This window comes from Vigna umbellata, chromosome 1 (genome assembly GCF_029865625.1).
Source record: "Vigna umbellata cultivar VRB3 chromosome 1, Vumbellata_1.0, whole genome shotgun sequence".
NCBI lineage: Eukaryota > Viridiplantae > Streptophyta > Magnoliopsida > Fabales > Fabaceae > Vigna > Vigna umbellata.
Window position 1 is genome coordinate 1,336,312 of NC_142165.1, and position 17,159 is coordinate 1,353,470.

General features: G+C 37.1%; 2 protein-coding genes across 2 annotated transcripts; one reads left to right on the forward strand and one right to left on the reverse strand.

Annotated features, from left to right (window-relative positions):
- Positions 1–1,529: 1,529 nt before the first annotated feature.
- Positions 1,530–13,324, reverse strand: LOC148204365 (butanoate--CoA ligase AAE1-like). The gene is made up of 2 exons (XM_088105593.1): positions 13,316–13,324; positions 1,530–1,985 (listed from the first exon to the last, which is right to left on the reverse strand). Exons 1-2 carry the CDS (start codon positions 13,322–13,324, stop codon positions 1,530–1,532), a joined length of 465 nt encoding a protein of 154 aa, XP_087961719.1.
- A 21-nt stretch (positions 13,325–13,345) lies between these two features.
- On the forward strand, positions 13,346–13,963 carry LOC124839009 (cysteine-rich receptor-like protein kinase 29). Its single transcript, XM_047314744.2, has one exon. The coding sequence runs from the start codon at positions 13,346–13,348 to the stop codon at positions 13,961–13,963; it is 618 nt and encodes a 205-aa protein (XP_047170700.1).
- Positions 13,964–17,159: the final 3,196 nt, after the last annotated feature.

Genomic DNA, 17,159 nt, shown 5'->3' on the forward strand with positions numbered 1-17,159 from the left:
TGGTAATACCAAGTATCGTTTCCCAAAGGACTCACGGCCTAAACAGTTATGTGATTTGTTGATCAAAATTAGACTTGTGAACGAATTCTTGTAGGTTTAAATGCAAATACCGAAAATTAAATATGAATGCATGTATTGATCAATTGAATCAAAAGAAGCAAAAGTGATTGATGTAAATTATGGAATGATGATGTTGTTGGGGTTTCTGATTCATCCTATCCACTCTCATGTATTCAAGAATTCATCTTTCTTTATTAATGTTAATGTCACTTTCTAATTTACCTTAAACCCGATGTCTCGATGAAGAAAGCCTACTCCTAATCACTAGTTTACAATGTCTTGTCTCCCTAGCAATTATTCATGCATTACATTCGCACAGAAGCTTAAAGGCAACCAATCCTCCTATCCCTATGTCTAGGCAATATTACTCTTGGGAGAATTTCTTCAGTTCTAGATTTATCTATATGTGTCCATACAAATAACATCAATGATCATGCAATTGAATGAGTTAAACAAAACATGCATGGAGTATAGAAGAAAAACCCTAACAATTAATGAAAGAAAACATATAGATTAAAGAACCAATTCAATACATGAGAGTTTCAAAGGATTACATCGGTTCCCCAACAACAATGAAGGTTTCACTACAAGAAAAGTGGTACTTTCCGAAGGGATATTGGCGACAGCCTTTGTGCCCTTCGGTAAATTTTGTTTACCGAAGGATGTACCGACGGTCATGTATGTTGTTCCTTACCGAAGGTTTGTTGAATTTACCGAAGGCTCCGTAAGCCGTCGGAATAGGCATCGACCTAGTGAAATGAAAATTTGGGATTTCCCTCTCCCATTCTCCAAATTTTAGGTTCCACAGAATCTTTCCCCCAATTTTTCGTCTCTCACCTCAGAACCCCCAAGCGTTTTCCTCTGTCGTTCTACTATCAAAATTAACCCTGTTTTCCTGCAATTGGTTTGTCCACGTTAGGATAGTGCTGGTGAGGAGGGTGGTGGTTGAGGGATAACATTATTCCGAGGGGGTTGTTGGAAGGTGGTGGTAGCGGCGTCACGACGGTGTTGTGGTGACCTCAGGAGGGTGTGCTCAGAACTTGAAGGAACTTGGTTAAGGGAGTTGGAGGGGTCGTTGTGGGCTTGTTTGGCTCTCGTGCTGTACAAAGGTTGCCAACGTCTACGGCTTTCTTGGTTGAGGTAAGTTGTGCATTTAAAAATTCATGGAGTAACAATGTTGTTGAATTTGGTTGATGTTCTTGTGGCAGTGTATGATGTTGTTTGATTTGTGTTAGTTTATTGGTCTGTTGCCTTTGCTTCTAATGGGTGCAACTGTTTGCTCTAAGTAGGCAAAAGTTCAACTACGAAGTGAACCTTTGATATTGATTGAATGGTTTAAAGTGTATTTAGTAGGACTTGTAGGTTAAAAATTTTAGGTCTAAGTCTAAGTCCAACCTCCATAAAAATCAAATAGTTAGACTAACCACTTATATCGAGCAATCCGTTTAATCGGTTTGATCTTAAATCCACTAGCTGATCACCCTACAATGAAGAATGGGCGCCCTCCTGGCGCCCTCACCATACCACGTCATGCCTGAGGTGTAGTTCACTGATATCGGATTGCATTCATTGCTTGGTTTTAAAGGCTCAAAATCATTTTGTCCAGTTGCAAGAAGCTCATTGTAGTTTAAGGTACCTGGGGGGATTTCCTTAACTGAGAAAGATGGTTCTTGGTCATAACATGGCATTAGAACAATATGGGGTGGCTTGCATTTTCTCTGGGAGAGAATTTCAAACGCCTTAAGGGCAGAATGAATATAGTGGTAGTCCACAAACATGATTTTGCATGGCTCTAATTGTTCCAATATCAGAGCCAATACTGTCACATCCAATTGAGTATTCAGTGCAGAAAGAACACCCCCTGCCATGGGAACACCAAAATGAAGCTCGTACAGTGCTGGAATATTTGGTGCCAAAGCTGCAACCTGGTTATATTTATGGAAGAAAATCAAGGTCTAAAGAGCATAACATCTTTTGCTATAAAATATAAGAGAAAATATTTATATATAAAAATGTTGATCTATGTAAAATATGAAGTTTGCACAGAATAAAAACGAGTTTCATGAACAGTGTGAAAATATTAAACAAACACAACTGCAAGTTGACATAGAAAATGAAACAATAATCATATGCATTTAATAAGATCACTGAGTTAGAGCAAAGAGCGATTTTCCACTTGAGTGAGTGTAATATGCTAGAAAAGGTGTACATTATGTTATGTTTTTTCTTAATCAAGAATATGTTTCAGTTATTATTTTTTGAAGGTGTGGAAACCATGATCTCACTTTCTATGGATTGAGAATGTAAAAATTGACTTAAGGGTTTAATTTGAACATATCAGCGTAAATTTACACTAAACTGTTAGGATATAATAAGCTCTGCAATAGTAAACAGAACATAGTTAGCTTGATATGATAGTTTATCTGTCTTATATTTATTAGCATATAAAAGTGTAAATACACTACACTAATGTAGCAAATTAAACAACTACACACCTCATTCTAAGTTATAATGATTGAAACAGCTAGCTGTCAATGTAAATGACTGTAGAAAGTGTAAATACACTAAACTAATCTTGAAAACAACAACTAAGCATGATCAAACTCGAAGTGGACATTGCAAGGACATTTAAGACGGTAAAAACCATCACTTTTTGAGTTAAAATACAAGTGGAGTAGTGATTTTGAGTTGCAGGCTGTTTATAACTCATTGTAGAGTTTAAAGACAATTAAAATCATCAAATAAACTTATTTGAACATTCAGTTGTGTGTTTAAATCACTTGCATATGTTTTTTAGTATCAAACCACCAAACTAGGACTTTTTGTAGTGCAGAATATTTTTTCCAGCTAATGTTTGATTCTTTTCTCTAGCTGCAGTGCATTGGTAGTCATTTATGAATGATATAAGGGAATGAGACAATGTGTAGCCTTGATTATATGTGGTACATCAGTTAAAACATGATTCTATTTCAAAAATTCTGCACAAAATAGAATAAATCTGGTGCAATCTCATAAATCTGTTCCAGTGTAACTGTTTTGTTTATTAAGTAATGTGCAAGTTTGTATAATGATATTAAACATGTTCCAATTAATAGAAACCTGTATTAATCACAAAACTGCAAAAACCATAGTTGAGTTGGTAATAAATCTTGAAACAAGGTGCTATTATTGCTTTTTTGATCAATCTTTTCACCGTGTTTCATATCATTTCTTGTGCCTTAGGTGTTTAAATTCTTCCAGTTGATTCTCTGCAGTTATATGAAGTGTTTTAGGATGTCTTAGAGTCATTGCAACTTTTGTCTTCATTTAATTTCACTGAATTCTGAATTCTATTGTAGTTTTGGTAACATTTTCATGCATATTTGGCAATGTGTGGTATGATTTGTTGAATCTTGTTGTGTTTCTGCATAAGCAAAGTTTGAGCAAGTTTATTTTTCCATTTTAAAGTGTGTGCAGTGTTCAAATGCTCATTTTTATGCCTATATGCATAATCATCTCTTAAACCATGAAAATTGGCTTTAAAATGGAAGTGAATGAGTGAATTGACATTGCAACTTCTAATTGTTTCTTGCTTTTTAAATCCACTTTCACTACCATATTATTATGATTTGAAATGGTGGACTACAAGTCTCATTTTGTTGGTCTAGAAATCTCTGCATATGACAGTCAAGTAATATTAGCCACCATGATATATATATATATATATATATATATATATATATATATATATATATATATATATATATATATGTATATATATAATATGAAGTGCTAATTGTGTATGATGAAGAAGTAAGTAGCTTTGTTTATAATCTGCCCGTGAGTGGACAATAGAATTATCTTATATGACAAAACCAAATGAACATGCCTCATGGACCAATTTCATTCACGGACAAAGTTAGTGGAAACACATGTTACTTTGACAAGTCAAGTGTTTGTATAAGTAGATTGTGGTAAATGTTTTCAGCAAACCTTAAAGTTAAAGTTGTGCAGGTTTGGGATGGATATAGGGTGTTTGATGATTAATCTGTTGCTGTTGTTGCGTTTTGCTAATTAAAATTGTCTATTATTGTACAAGGTTTTGGGGTTTCAATTAGGAGCACATAACATTTGGAACCTTCAAACGGAGTGGGTTAAAGGAGGTAGCAAAAGTGTCATTGTTTAAGGGCTACACTCAAGTGTCGAAGACTTCATCATTTCCAGGTAGGTAAATGATGTCTTATTTTGTTTGCCTTGCTTTATTTTGCTCATGAATGATATGTCTAAAAGCCTATAGCCATGCAACAATTTCATAAATAAACATGCCGGCCCCTCCTTTTGGTAAATAAAATGTTGTTTCCCTTTTATCTGTCTTTCTCTTTTGGCTTTTGTCTTCTCTCTTATGTTGTCTGTGTTGCATATTCTTTTTATATATAATGTCCACACCTTGTTCCCCACCCTTGTACCGAAATTCCGTCTTGGAAAAAGACAATGACAACACCCTTAAAAGTTTTATTTCAATACAGGGTAAGACTTAAAATGAGTAACTATAAGGATGAAGTAGAGTACAAGGACAAACCAACATGCATATATGTTGGTTATATACTATCTTGAATCCCCCAAGTTACGAAAGTAGAAGGAGGAACCAAAGTTATAGTTGTTTTATAGTTTATATATTAACTAAAAAACTGAATATTCGTTACTAAGGCTAAAGTAGACCATCTCTTAGGTTAAACTTTATTAACTTTGCTCCACCTGGTAGTGGTTAAGGGCACTCCAGTGATTAATTTGGCCTTCAACATGTTAAAATATACGTCTGTTAAAGTTCAACATATGATTTTGGACTTCAATTGTGAAGTCTGAAAATTGAAGTAGTTAAAACATAAAAAGTGTTCTAAAAATAGTTGACAATTTTGATATTCACCTAATATAAGCAAAGAAAGTATATTGTTGTTATCCTAACAACTTTAAAGTACTTAAATGAAGCTAATAGAGATGTCAAATTGGATGAAGTAGCAAAATCTCAAAATTTGACTACCTAAACCCTAAAAAGATTTGTTTTATATTTAACATCATAATAAGTTTAAACTAGTTTAAACTAGTAGAATGAAGCTAGAAAGACTATCCAAAAGTAAAGAATGACCTCAACTTCAAAATTTGAGTATGTAGAACCTATAAAAGTTTACTAAAAGGGTGAGAAAGAGGCAATTCAGCTAAAGTAGACTAACAATAACTAATGTTAATATCCTAACAAGTCTAAAGTAGTGAAATTAGACTAGGAAACTACTCAAAAGCAAACATTTACCTAAAACTCAATTTTTGAGTTGTTAGAACCTAAAAAAGTTAACTAAAAAGGAGACAAATGGGTTTAAATCGTCTTTGTACTTGTTGTGCTTGTACTTCCAGTGTTCCTTAGTGTTACTTCATCATTTTAATCAGTGAATTTGGTTTGGCTGAGTTGAATTCCAGCTTACATATTCATTTCCTAGTTTTGTCTAAAGTCATGTGCCTAAAATTGGAAGTGAACTAGTGATTTTCTGCTGCAGTGTGTTTGTTGGCTGTTTCAGTGTTTAAACACATCCAAATTGATGATACAAAGTTGCTCAAAACTGCAAATTATGTGTCCAAACGTGTTTGTGCAAAATCACCCTTTAAACCACCAAATTTTGCTTAAAATTAGAAGTAGACCACTGATTTTCTGGTGTAGTCTTTATCTTTATTGTTTAAGTGATTGCACACCTTCAAATTGATGATATAAACTTGCTTCAAGCATCACTTTTGCTGTTGAAAGACTTCCAAGCATTTTTGGCCTTAAAACCACCATTTTGAAAGTCATTTTCTGGTGCAGTGGGCATTTCATGTGATTTTTTAAATTTACCAAACATTATTCTTTATTTCTGAATTGGCAAGACCTGGTTTGATGTTTCAAGATGGATTTATATGATCCAAAACAGTATAGTACATCCATAAAGAAGTCTAACTACAAACTCACACTACAAAAACAACCTAGAACTCAAAATATAACACCCTACAACCTAAAAAGTGTACTAAATAGGTCAGAATTTCGAAATTGACCTAAACTAACTTAAGAATGTGTAATGTTGTTATCCTAAGAAGTTTAAAGTACTTAAATAAAGTAAAGAAATTGGTCAAATTGGATCAAGTACCAAAATCTCAAAATTTGGCTACTTAGACCTAAAAAGTGAACTAAGTATGTTACAAAATGGGAATTGACCTAAACTAACCTAAGACTGTGTATTCTACACATGCAAACAATTTTATAGTTGTTAAAGGAAGCTAAGAAACATGACAAAAGATGACCTAGGTACATTTTGGCACCTAAAAAAGTTGATGAAATACCTAAAAATCACTAGTCAAAGCTGTAAAAAATTGTACTACAATTGCAAACTGCACTAAAGTAGGAAAATATACTACAAGTAAACTATCCTAACAAGTTAATAATAGTAGAACCTAGCTAATTAATTGATGTTCAATATTAATTGATGTTCAATGGATATTGATAATTGATTGCATCTTTGAGATGCAGATTATGCATGTTTGTATGTGCTTGAAAATTGATGTGCAGGTCTGTTTGTAATTGAAATTTGATATACAGGTTTGGGTTCCACAAGAAATACCATTTCTCTGAAACCTTCTTTGCAATTTACCGAAGGCTTTTGCCCTTCGGTAAATGCCCACAGTAGGTCATTACCGAAGGCTTCTGCCCTTCGGTAAATACCCTCGTATGGTCATTACCGAAGGCTTTAGCCCTTCGGAAATTACCGAGGGCTTTTGCCCTTCGGTAATTTTCGAAGGCTTTAGCCCTTCGGAAATTACCGAAGGCTTTTGCCCTTCGGTAATTACCGAAGGCTTTTGCCCTTCGGTAATTACCGAAGGCTTTTGCCCTTCGGTAATTACCGAAGGCTTCTGGCCCTCGGTAATTACCGAAGGGCAAAAGCCCTCGGTAATTTTAGCGACTAGAGATTTACCGAAGGATTTCTGGCCGTCGATAAGCCTTCGGTAAACACCCTTTATCGACGGCTTATGGCAGTTTCTGAGGGCTTCTGGCCTTCGGTAATGCCCAACTTTTTTGTAGTGTTTAGTTCACCATAGACATGGTGAAACTAGATGAAAAATAATGAAAGAATGAAAGATAGAACCCTAGAAGGTGAAGAATAGAGCTTGAGCATCCAAAATCCTCCTCCAAGGGGTGAAGAAAGTGTGATTTTTCCTCTTTCTGTCCAAAGATACTTACCCTAATTCGGCTAAAACCTTATATAACTTCCTAAAAATTACAGAAAATTGGCCCAAGGCCCAATAAAATGGCGCTCAGTGGTAATTACCGCTCATCGGTAAGTGCGATTCTTCTATTTTGACGCTTAGCTACAGTTTTGACCCTCAGCGTTGAGTGCGGGACTTCAGAGTGCTGCTCAGCGGTAAAAGTGGCGCTGAGTGGTACCTGCGACTCTTCTTTTTTGCACTTTTTCTTCCTTTTCTGAGTCCAACTTCTGACTACTTCACTTCTTTCATTCAATTCATCTTAAAACCTGCAAAAACAAGGAAAACCAAGCATAAAACCTATCCAACTCTCTTATTTCCAAAACATAAGCAAAAGCATGATTTCAAGCTAGTTTCTAAGTCATAAAGGTTGTTTTTGATGTCAAAATTAAGTATAAAAATAACAGTTTTTCAATTGTTATCAGAGTGTATAACGAGCCTGTGCCAGTTGTGCTACTAGCTCGTGTCAATTGTTGAGTACCCATCCTTCTGAACCAATCTCTCTTCTGCTTAGGATTCTTAGAAGCCATTACCTCTGAAAAATAACATAAAATTTAGCAAGTTAACACTCGCCGATTATCAAGTGTAAATAGACTTAACTTACCAAACACATCATCACAAAAGGTTAAAGACTCGTAACATTATAAGAGCCGTTAAGGAGAGAGACAACGAGAAAGTTGATTAATGATCTCTAAGACTGCCACTTCATCAAGTATCATTGTTGACGGGTGTTAGGAGGTCAACCTCTTAGGACCTTGGGTCTCATAGAGTGGAAGTTTCAGTCGATCATTTATATAAAAAAAAAATGACTGACTGGCCTCCGTAATCCTAACCTTAAAGTATCTGGTCTTAAATCTTTTGAAAGAGACTGCATACAAAGAAAGCAACCCCCTTCTCCTTCGCAAATATCAAAGATACCTAACTCTTCTTAGCGACCGAGCGGGTACAGAAATGGTAAAGGAAAAAGGGAGGTGTGAGAGTTACATCTAATGCTAAACACAACACCTTGAAGGCCTACAGCCATGCTCAACTGTTCGGATTCAATTGGGTGGGCGCTACATTCAACTCTCACAACACGCCAATCTGAAATTTGTTGAATGGAACATGAACGAGAAAGTCATTGAATAAACAATAGTACATGTAGAAGAAATCTACAGGACAATCTTCTTTTCCTTGGAAAACTCGCTCATTCTTTTGCAGACACACAAAGCAATCACATTAGCACTTAGACCGTCTTCAACAATATAAAATACCACTTGACCCATTGATAAAAACTATCGTCCCTAGCGAAAGTGTGATACATACTCACGAACATTGTTTGATGCCTAGTAATGGTTAGGAATAACTAGGAGATTTAACTCGTCCTCCTCATTAGACACATCGACGTTCATCTCAACATTTGGGTTCTCTTTACTATCAGAAGAATAAACTTTATTCTTTGTATACACTTGTAGTTGTATTGTTGACCCAACCCAAGCTCCGCTCAATTGATCTCTAAACTAGAGAAGCCACTGACAATGACATCGATGAAGATGATGCATCATCCACGTACTCCTATCGCTCACACTAAAAGACTCCTCAGAGGAAGAAAGACAAACGGTAGACATTATTACCTCTAACTCGTAAGCGATCAATTGAGCTATTAACAAGTTGCAAAAAAGATGAAAATAACATACCAAACCCACCCTTATTTACAAAAGCATGGACCTTTCCCGTTCTTCATCCTTAGCTGTTAAATCAACTTGCATCCAACGATCTAAAAAGGCCCAACGTTTCGCATTCTCACAAGCATGAATATCAAGACATTACGCCTCTTCTTGACAGTAATAATTTGAGATGAATAGTCACAAGGGTAGGCACCACAAATACCAAATGGTCAGTGAAACCCCTTCGCAAATTTAAAACTAATGCTCAATCTTAGGAGGCTTATGTATTGTATGACCTTATAATCAATTACAACCTGGATGGTCAACTATAGGCCTAAATGGTCAACCATCAAACTGACTACGAATCACGAGCCTGAATGAACAACCAAACTACCCACGCGATGCGATAATGAGTTTGGACAATCACCAAGAAAACCAGACGACTAAGAACTAGCTTATATGGTCAAGCACGAGCTCGAAAAATAGGTCATCAAGCTTGGACGGTCACCAAATAGACTGATCAGTCATACATGAAACCGGATGGTCAACCACTAACCCGACAAACAAGTCGTTGAGCCCATGCAGTCACAGATTGTCCAACCTTGCATTAAACTGATCAAACTAAACAAGTCCAAGGAAAATCAATCCTAAAATCAATTAACTTAAGATTAAAGTATAATTATTTACGTTTGGGCCGTAATTAGACTAACTTTAATCAAAAGTCTACTACAAAACTTAAAAATAAATGTTTAATATATGAAGGTAGGTTACGTGAATTAATTTATAACATTTATTACTATCTGTTTAAGTTAAATTGACTTTGACATCGAAGTAATAGTGTTGTCAAAACGGGTCATCCAACATAGTGAGTCAATCCAACCTAGTTCATTTATTTGCGAGTCGAAAAATTTGAACCCGACCCGACCCACCACAAGTTGGTGGGTTAAACGCGTTGGCTCAGTGGTTTACTTAATTACAATTTTTTTTCAAATAAAAAAAATACAACTTTTTTGTAATTCAAATCTAAATTAATTTTACTCTAAAATAACGTTAAACTCCAAAGATAATTCAAAATAAATAAAGAATCATATAACTGAAATGTAATTAAAAAACAAACACAAAAAGCGAACAAATAAGTTTCTAATATTGATAATTTTTATGTCACTTATCGATTTATAAGATTAGACTCTTGAATGGATAAATCTATAATATTTTGCTCTCTTAAAACATCATGTTTGTCTCCTCTACAATACAATACAAAAAAGTGTTAACTAATAATATTAAAATACAAAGTAAAAAATAATTAAATTAAATTAGGTGGGTTGGTGAGCCAACCTGACTCATCACGCGTTTAACCTGGGTTAGTCGGGTTCTAAGTACGTTGGGTTGAAAATTGACCCGTATAAAAATTTACAATTTTTTTTAAACCTAACTTAGTCTGAACCAATAATAAGTTAGATTAGTCCGCAAATTCTAACTCATTTTGACAACATTATAAAATAGTAGTGTCGTCAAAATGGGTTGAAACCCGTGAGTCAACCCAGCTCACCATGGGTTTGAGCCGGGTTGGGTTGGAAAAAAATACAAAAGTTTTTATGCGAGCCAATTTTGTTTGACCCGGCTCACTAAGAACCCGGCTCACACGGGTTGAACCCGTGGTGGGTTGAGTTGACTCACCAACCCACCTATTTTCTTAATTAAATTAAATTAATTATTCAAATCCTATTTTTTTTATTGAAATCAAATTAACTAAATTAATTATTCAAAATGCAAAACTTTTACTTAGCAATAGAGCCTTTCGCGCTACTGTCTTTCCAAAACTTCCCCTCTGCAAATAAAACCCTAAGATTATAGATTGGATAATATTATAGATGGAGATAAAAAAAAGATGCTTCAAGAGAGCATAATACTGTGAATTTATCAATTTAAGACTCCAATTTAATAGATGGATAATATTATAGATTGGATAATTCAGGAATATATCATTTGTTTTATCTTGTTTTTAGACCTATCTACAAGCATGACCGTTTTATCCTATGCTATATATTTTTGTTAATGGCTATATGTAGTTTTTTGGTCAAACGGTTGTGTATGTCTCATTAAACTAAATTGGCAAAATTTTATGCTTGATAGCTTATAATATATATAACAATATATTTCTTTTGTTTCATTTTCTTTTATAGGCTTAAATGCTTACTTTGTCCCTATGTTAAGAGGTGAATTTCTGTTTAGTACCCGGTTTTAAAAATGCATCTATTGAGTCCCAAAGTTGTATAAATTTTATAAATGAAGTCTTGTCCGTTAAATTGGCTTAAACAGAGTTAACTTCACGCTGACGTAGCTATAAAATCTGACTTTTTTTCTTCTCTCTCCTTCTTTTTACAAATTTTCAGCTTTTTCTCTCTCTTCTATTTCCAATCATTCATCTCCATGGCTCTCTTCTGGGCTTTTGCACCAAAGTAGGCAAATATGCCTTCTTTATTACCAAAATAGGCAAAATTTGACCGAAAGTGAAGTCGTGGGGGGCCGAAACGACTTCAAAAGAAGAAGTCGTGCCCCCCCTGCACGACTTCACACTGTTCATAGGTACAGTGTTGAAGTCGTGCACCCCAAAAACGACTTCTGGGTCCAGTAATCGATTACATTGATTTGGTAATCGATTACAGAGTGTTGAAATGGTGACCAGGCAGAAAACGTACCGGTAATCGATTACGACATTTCTGTAATCGATTACCAGCTTGATTGTGTAGCAAGAAGCACTCTGCACTCTGAGCGAGCAGTGGACGCTCGTAGAGCGAGCAGAAGAGGACGCTCGTCCTGCAAGCAGAAGTGGACGCTCGTACGCACGAGAGCACGCTCGTCCAGAGAAAAGAGAACGCTCGCCCTGTGGACGCAAGAGAGGACGCTCGTACTAACGAGAGGACACTCGTCCAGAGAGAAGAGAACGCTCGCCCTGTGGACGCAAGAGAGGACGCTCGTACGCACAAGAGGACGCTCGTCCAGAGAGATGAGAACGCTCGCCCTGTGGACGCAAGAGAGGACGCTCGTCCAGCTAAAAGAGGGGCGCCGGGCGCCAGTTTTGCGAGAAGCTTGCGCTCGGGCGTCGTGTAGGGTGGTCACGATTTCAACACTCTGTAATCGATTACCGTTACGTTGTAATCGATTACCGTCGTCAGAAGTCGTTTTTGGGGTGCACGACTTCAACACTGTTCATATCAACAGTGTGAAGTCGTGCAGGGGGGGCACGACTTCTTTAATTGAAGTCGTTTGGGCCCCCCACGACTTCCCCATTTTCGTAATATGGTTTGAATTTGCCCATTTTGGTAATATTAGAGGCATATTTGCCTACTTTGGTGCAAAAGCCCTCTCTTCTGCAACTCCTTCTTCTCTCCCTCTCTTCTGCATCGTCTCTCACATCTTCCTCGTCAATCACTCAATTTTAAATACATTCATTTATTTGATTGATTAGTGTATTTAATTAGGAAATGCAAGATTAAAGGCGGGCGGGTATGGGTGGAGGACATCGTTGGCTTTGGCAAGGGTTCCAATTTAAGCTGCAGTAGTCTAAATCTTAAGTGAACTCCTTATGACTTATAGTATTCCTTTTATTGAATAAGCAGAGAGATGCATTTCATTTTGTAGACAATAAAGAAAAGCAAAGATGGTTGTTTGAAGAACTTATCTGTAATTATTTTTAGTAAAAAGATAAAAGAATATTAATTATAACTTATAAAAATACTTTACTTTTTTTTCTCCGAGAGAAAATTATCCACACAAATCCAAGATAAATATTTCCACACAAATCTTACATTGTTTCTTTTGAATGAATAGATATGAAGAAAAGGTTTTTTTTTACTCTAAACTTTAAATAATTGTACTCGTGTCGGCATATAGATCCCACGAAGCATGCACACTTTGACCCTTTTGCTTATAAAATTATTTGAGCATCCAGTAAACATTTTCATACATACTTTTTTGTTGGATGCTACGCATTCAAAGTAAGGACTTGGTATTGTTTTATAGAGCAGTAAATTAATAATTTCTTCCTAGAGTGATACGTAGCTGACATGGTCTTTCTATAACACAAGCAGGAACGAATTGATAGGAGTTTCTGAATTTAAAAAAGGATACAAATTATAATCACAATACGTTAATCAAAATTTAAAGCATTTCACCTGAACAAGAACAATTCAAAGCATTAAGAACACGCATGGCCCAGTCTCAGTTTTATAGTTTCTTCCGTTCCCAAACATATGTGACCTCTTCCTCCAATTCTATGATAAAGTTTCATTTTATACAGGTGCCAAACAAATTTTGTTTATAAAAGTATCAACAACACAAATCTTACTCACCAAATTCATCTCTGAAAGAACGCAAACACAATGGCCGTTTTTGTTTCCTCAAGGTTGCATTCCTATGTTTGTTGCCTCCTTTTCATAATCATATCTCAAGCCAGCGCGCAGCCAAGTTTCTTAGATTACTTCTGTCTCAGTGATAAAGGCAGCTTCACAGCCAACAACACTTATCACACCAACCTCAACACCCTTTTGTCCAATCTCACTTCTAACACACAGATCAACTATGGTTTCTACAACCGCTCCTACGACGAAAACAATGAGAAAGTATATGACATTGGGTTGTGTAGAGGAGATGTTAAAGCAGATGAATGTCGTAGCTGCATAAACAATTCAATGGTCCTCCTCACACAGCTTTGTCCAAACCAGAAAGAGGCAATTGGGTGGTATGACAAGTGCATGTTGCGTTACTCAAATCGCTCAATATTTGGCCTCATGGAAACTTCACCTTTGTTTTATACGTTGATGTTAGTGAATGCAACAAATGTGGACCGGTTCAATCAAGTGTTGGACAACTTGGTGGAGAATCTAACAGGCATAGATGTTGCATCAGGTGACTCTCGTCGTAAGTATGCTGCCGGAAATGCAACTGCAACACATTTAGAAACCACCATATATGGTGTTGCGCACAAAATAATTCGTTAGACATTCATAAATATCTAGCATGATCTTTGCACACAAAATTAATTGACGAGAAAGATGTGAGGGACGATGCAGAAGGGAGGGAAAGAAGAAGGAGTTGCATAAGAGAGCCATGGAGATGAATGATTGGAAATAGAAGAGAGAGAAAAAGCTGAAACGTTACAGAAAGAACAGATGAGAGAGAAGAAAAAAAGTCAGATTTTTAGTCACGTCAGCGTGGAGTTAACTCCGTTTAAGTCAATTTAACAGAGGGGACTTCATTTATACAATTTTGGTTTAATCCTTTTCGACATCCCTATTTATGTACGAATGTCTCAGATGGGTCCTCGTTTTTTAAAGTGTATCAAAATGGTCCTTAATTTTGAAAATTGATATCAATTGAGTCCTTTCCGTTAAGTTGGCTGGACGGCGTTAAAAAAATTGATGAGTGGATGCTGAGATGACGAACGAACGCTCGTCCACCAGCGAACGAACGCTCGTCCATCAGCGAACGAACGCTCGTCGACCACCGAACGAACGGTCGTCCAGTGTGGAACGAACGGTCCTCCAGCAGTAAGAGGTCGACGAGCGTTCGTTCTCTGGGGGACGAGCGCTCGTTCGCTGGTGGACGAGCGTTCGTTCGCTGGTGGACAAGCGTTCGTTCGTCATCTCAGCATCCACTCATCAATTTTTTTAACGTCGTCCAGCCAACTTAACGGAAAGGACTCAATTGATATCAATTTTCAAAATTAAGGACCATTTTGATACACTTTAAAAAACGAGGACCCATCTGAGACATTCGTACATAAATAGGGATGTCGAAAAGGATTAAACCTACAATTTTTACAACTTTGAGACTCAATAGATGCATTTTTAAAATCGGGTGCTAAACAGAAATTCACCTCCTAACATGGGGACGAAGTAAGCATTTAAGCCTTCTTTTATATCAATTGGTTCAATTATTACTGTTTCAATTTGATCGATCAAAGTAACATGTTATAAGAATCTGAGAAGAAGGGGGTGAAAAAAAAGTTAATTAAGACCTTGTTCACTTGAATAGATTTGGAGGAGAGTGATTGAGGGGATTTGAGAGGATTTGAAAGTTAATTTTTTTGTTGTTTATTTGAGGGGATTTTGAAGTAAGTGAGAGTGAATTTGGAAGTAAAGTTTGTGATAATTAGTGTAGGATTTGATTGACGTAACAGATTAAAAAAATTTACTTCTAAATCTAGTCTCATGTACCTCCAAATTTACTCAAATAAATAACAAAAAAATTTACCTTCAAATCCTCTCAAATCCCCTCAATCACTCCCCCCTAAATCCATTGAAATGAACAAAGCCTAAGTGAGTCAATGAGACAACCCGTTTAATCCACCAATCCGTAGCGGGTTGGGATTGACTCACTAAGTGGTCAACTCATGGTGGATGGGTCGGGTCGGATCAGGTTACCCGTCTTTTGACAACTCTAAATATCCTCTACCGATAACATCCGACCTTGTTTATATGTACAAGATACCGCTCACTTATAAACAATTAGGTGTGAGAAAACACAACAGTCGAACAGATGACCTTCGCTTCATACCTAAAACATCTACCAAACTCACTTTTTATTTCTAAGATAATTCTTCTCCAACAGTCGAACAGGATTTCATGGAATGAGCAGTCACTTATCTACCGAAATATAAGAATTAGTATTTTAATGTAGAAAATAGTTGCATATGATAAATTGATAAATTATATTTTCATAAATTTGCATATTTTGAATAAATGTATTATAATTTCTGATCGATTGACAGATATTTTTTCAATTAAAAAATAAAGAAAACTCGATGAAAAGCAAAAATCATCGAGATTAATTTAAATATATTTAGAAAGAGTGGTTTGTTAACAAGTGCTAAATTAATGGTAACAGCATAGCTTGTGTTTTCAACAATTTAAGCACAAATTAAGCAAAACTCATTTGTTGTGTTATTATCATTTTGAATTACACAAATAAAATAATAAAAATAAGAATACCAATAAGAATACCGGTATGTTATCATTTATTATCTCTTTCTCACTTACAAAAACATAAACACACACACATATATATATATATATATATATATATATATATATATATATATATATATATATATATATATATATATATATATATATGTACTGATAGGTCCTCCCAACATACCCAAGGTGGAACGTCCGCCCCAGAATCTGGACCAAGTGTCCAACGAACGGCCAATCATTTAGGAAGCGGACGTCCGCCCAAGGTTGGCACATCCGCCCAATAATCTGGACCGAGCGTCCAGCCATTCAGAACCGGACGCCTACCCAAAGTAGAACGTCCGTCCGAGATTGGACGTCCGCTCAAGGTAGAACGTCCGTCCCAGAATCTGGACCAAGTGTCCAACGAACGGCCAATCATTTAGGAAGCGGACGTCCGCCAAAGGTTGGCACGTCCGCCCAATAATCTGGACCGAGCGTCCAGCCATTCAGAACCGGACGCCTACCCAAAGTAGAACGTCCGCCCGAGATTGGACGTCCGCGCAAGGTGGAACGTCCGCACAAGAATCTGGACCGAACGTCCAACGAGCGGCCAATCATTTAGGAAGCGGACGTCCGCCCAAGGTTGGCACGTCCGCCCAATAATCTGGACCGAGCGTCCACCCATTCAGAACCGGACGCCTAACCAAAGTAGAACGTTCGTCCGAGATTGGACGTCCGCTCAAGGTGGAACGTCCGCCACAGAATCTGGACCAAGTGTCCAACGAACGGCCAATCATTTAGGAAGCGGACGACCGCCCAAGGTTGGCACGTCCGCCCAATAATCTGGACCGAGCGTCCAGCCATTTAGAACCGGACGCCTACCCAAAGTAGAACGTCCGTCCGAGATTGGACGTCCGCTCAAGGTGGAACGTCCGCCCCAGAATCTGGACCAACTGTCCAACGAACGGCCAATCATTTAGTAAGCGGACGTCCGCCCAAGGTTGACACGTCCGCCCAATATTCTGGACCGAACATCCAGCCTTTCCAGAATCAGGCGTCCGCCCAAGTTGGCTCGTCCGCCCAAGTTGGCTCGTCCGCCCAAGAGTCCGGACCGAGCGTCTAACGAGCGTCCACCCATTCGGGAACCCAAGATTGGGCGTCCGCCCACCAATTAGGACCGAGCGTCCAATCATCCATAGACTGAACGCCTTCCCAAACGATCCGCACTTAGTTGATA

What these genes read in the sequence shown, in the direction of transcription:
- LOC124839009 (XM_047314744.2), top strand. Translation starts at nt 13,346, where the DNA reads ATGGCCGTTTTTGTTTCCTCAAGGTTGCATTCCTATGTTTGTTGCCTC.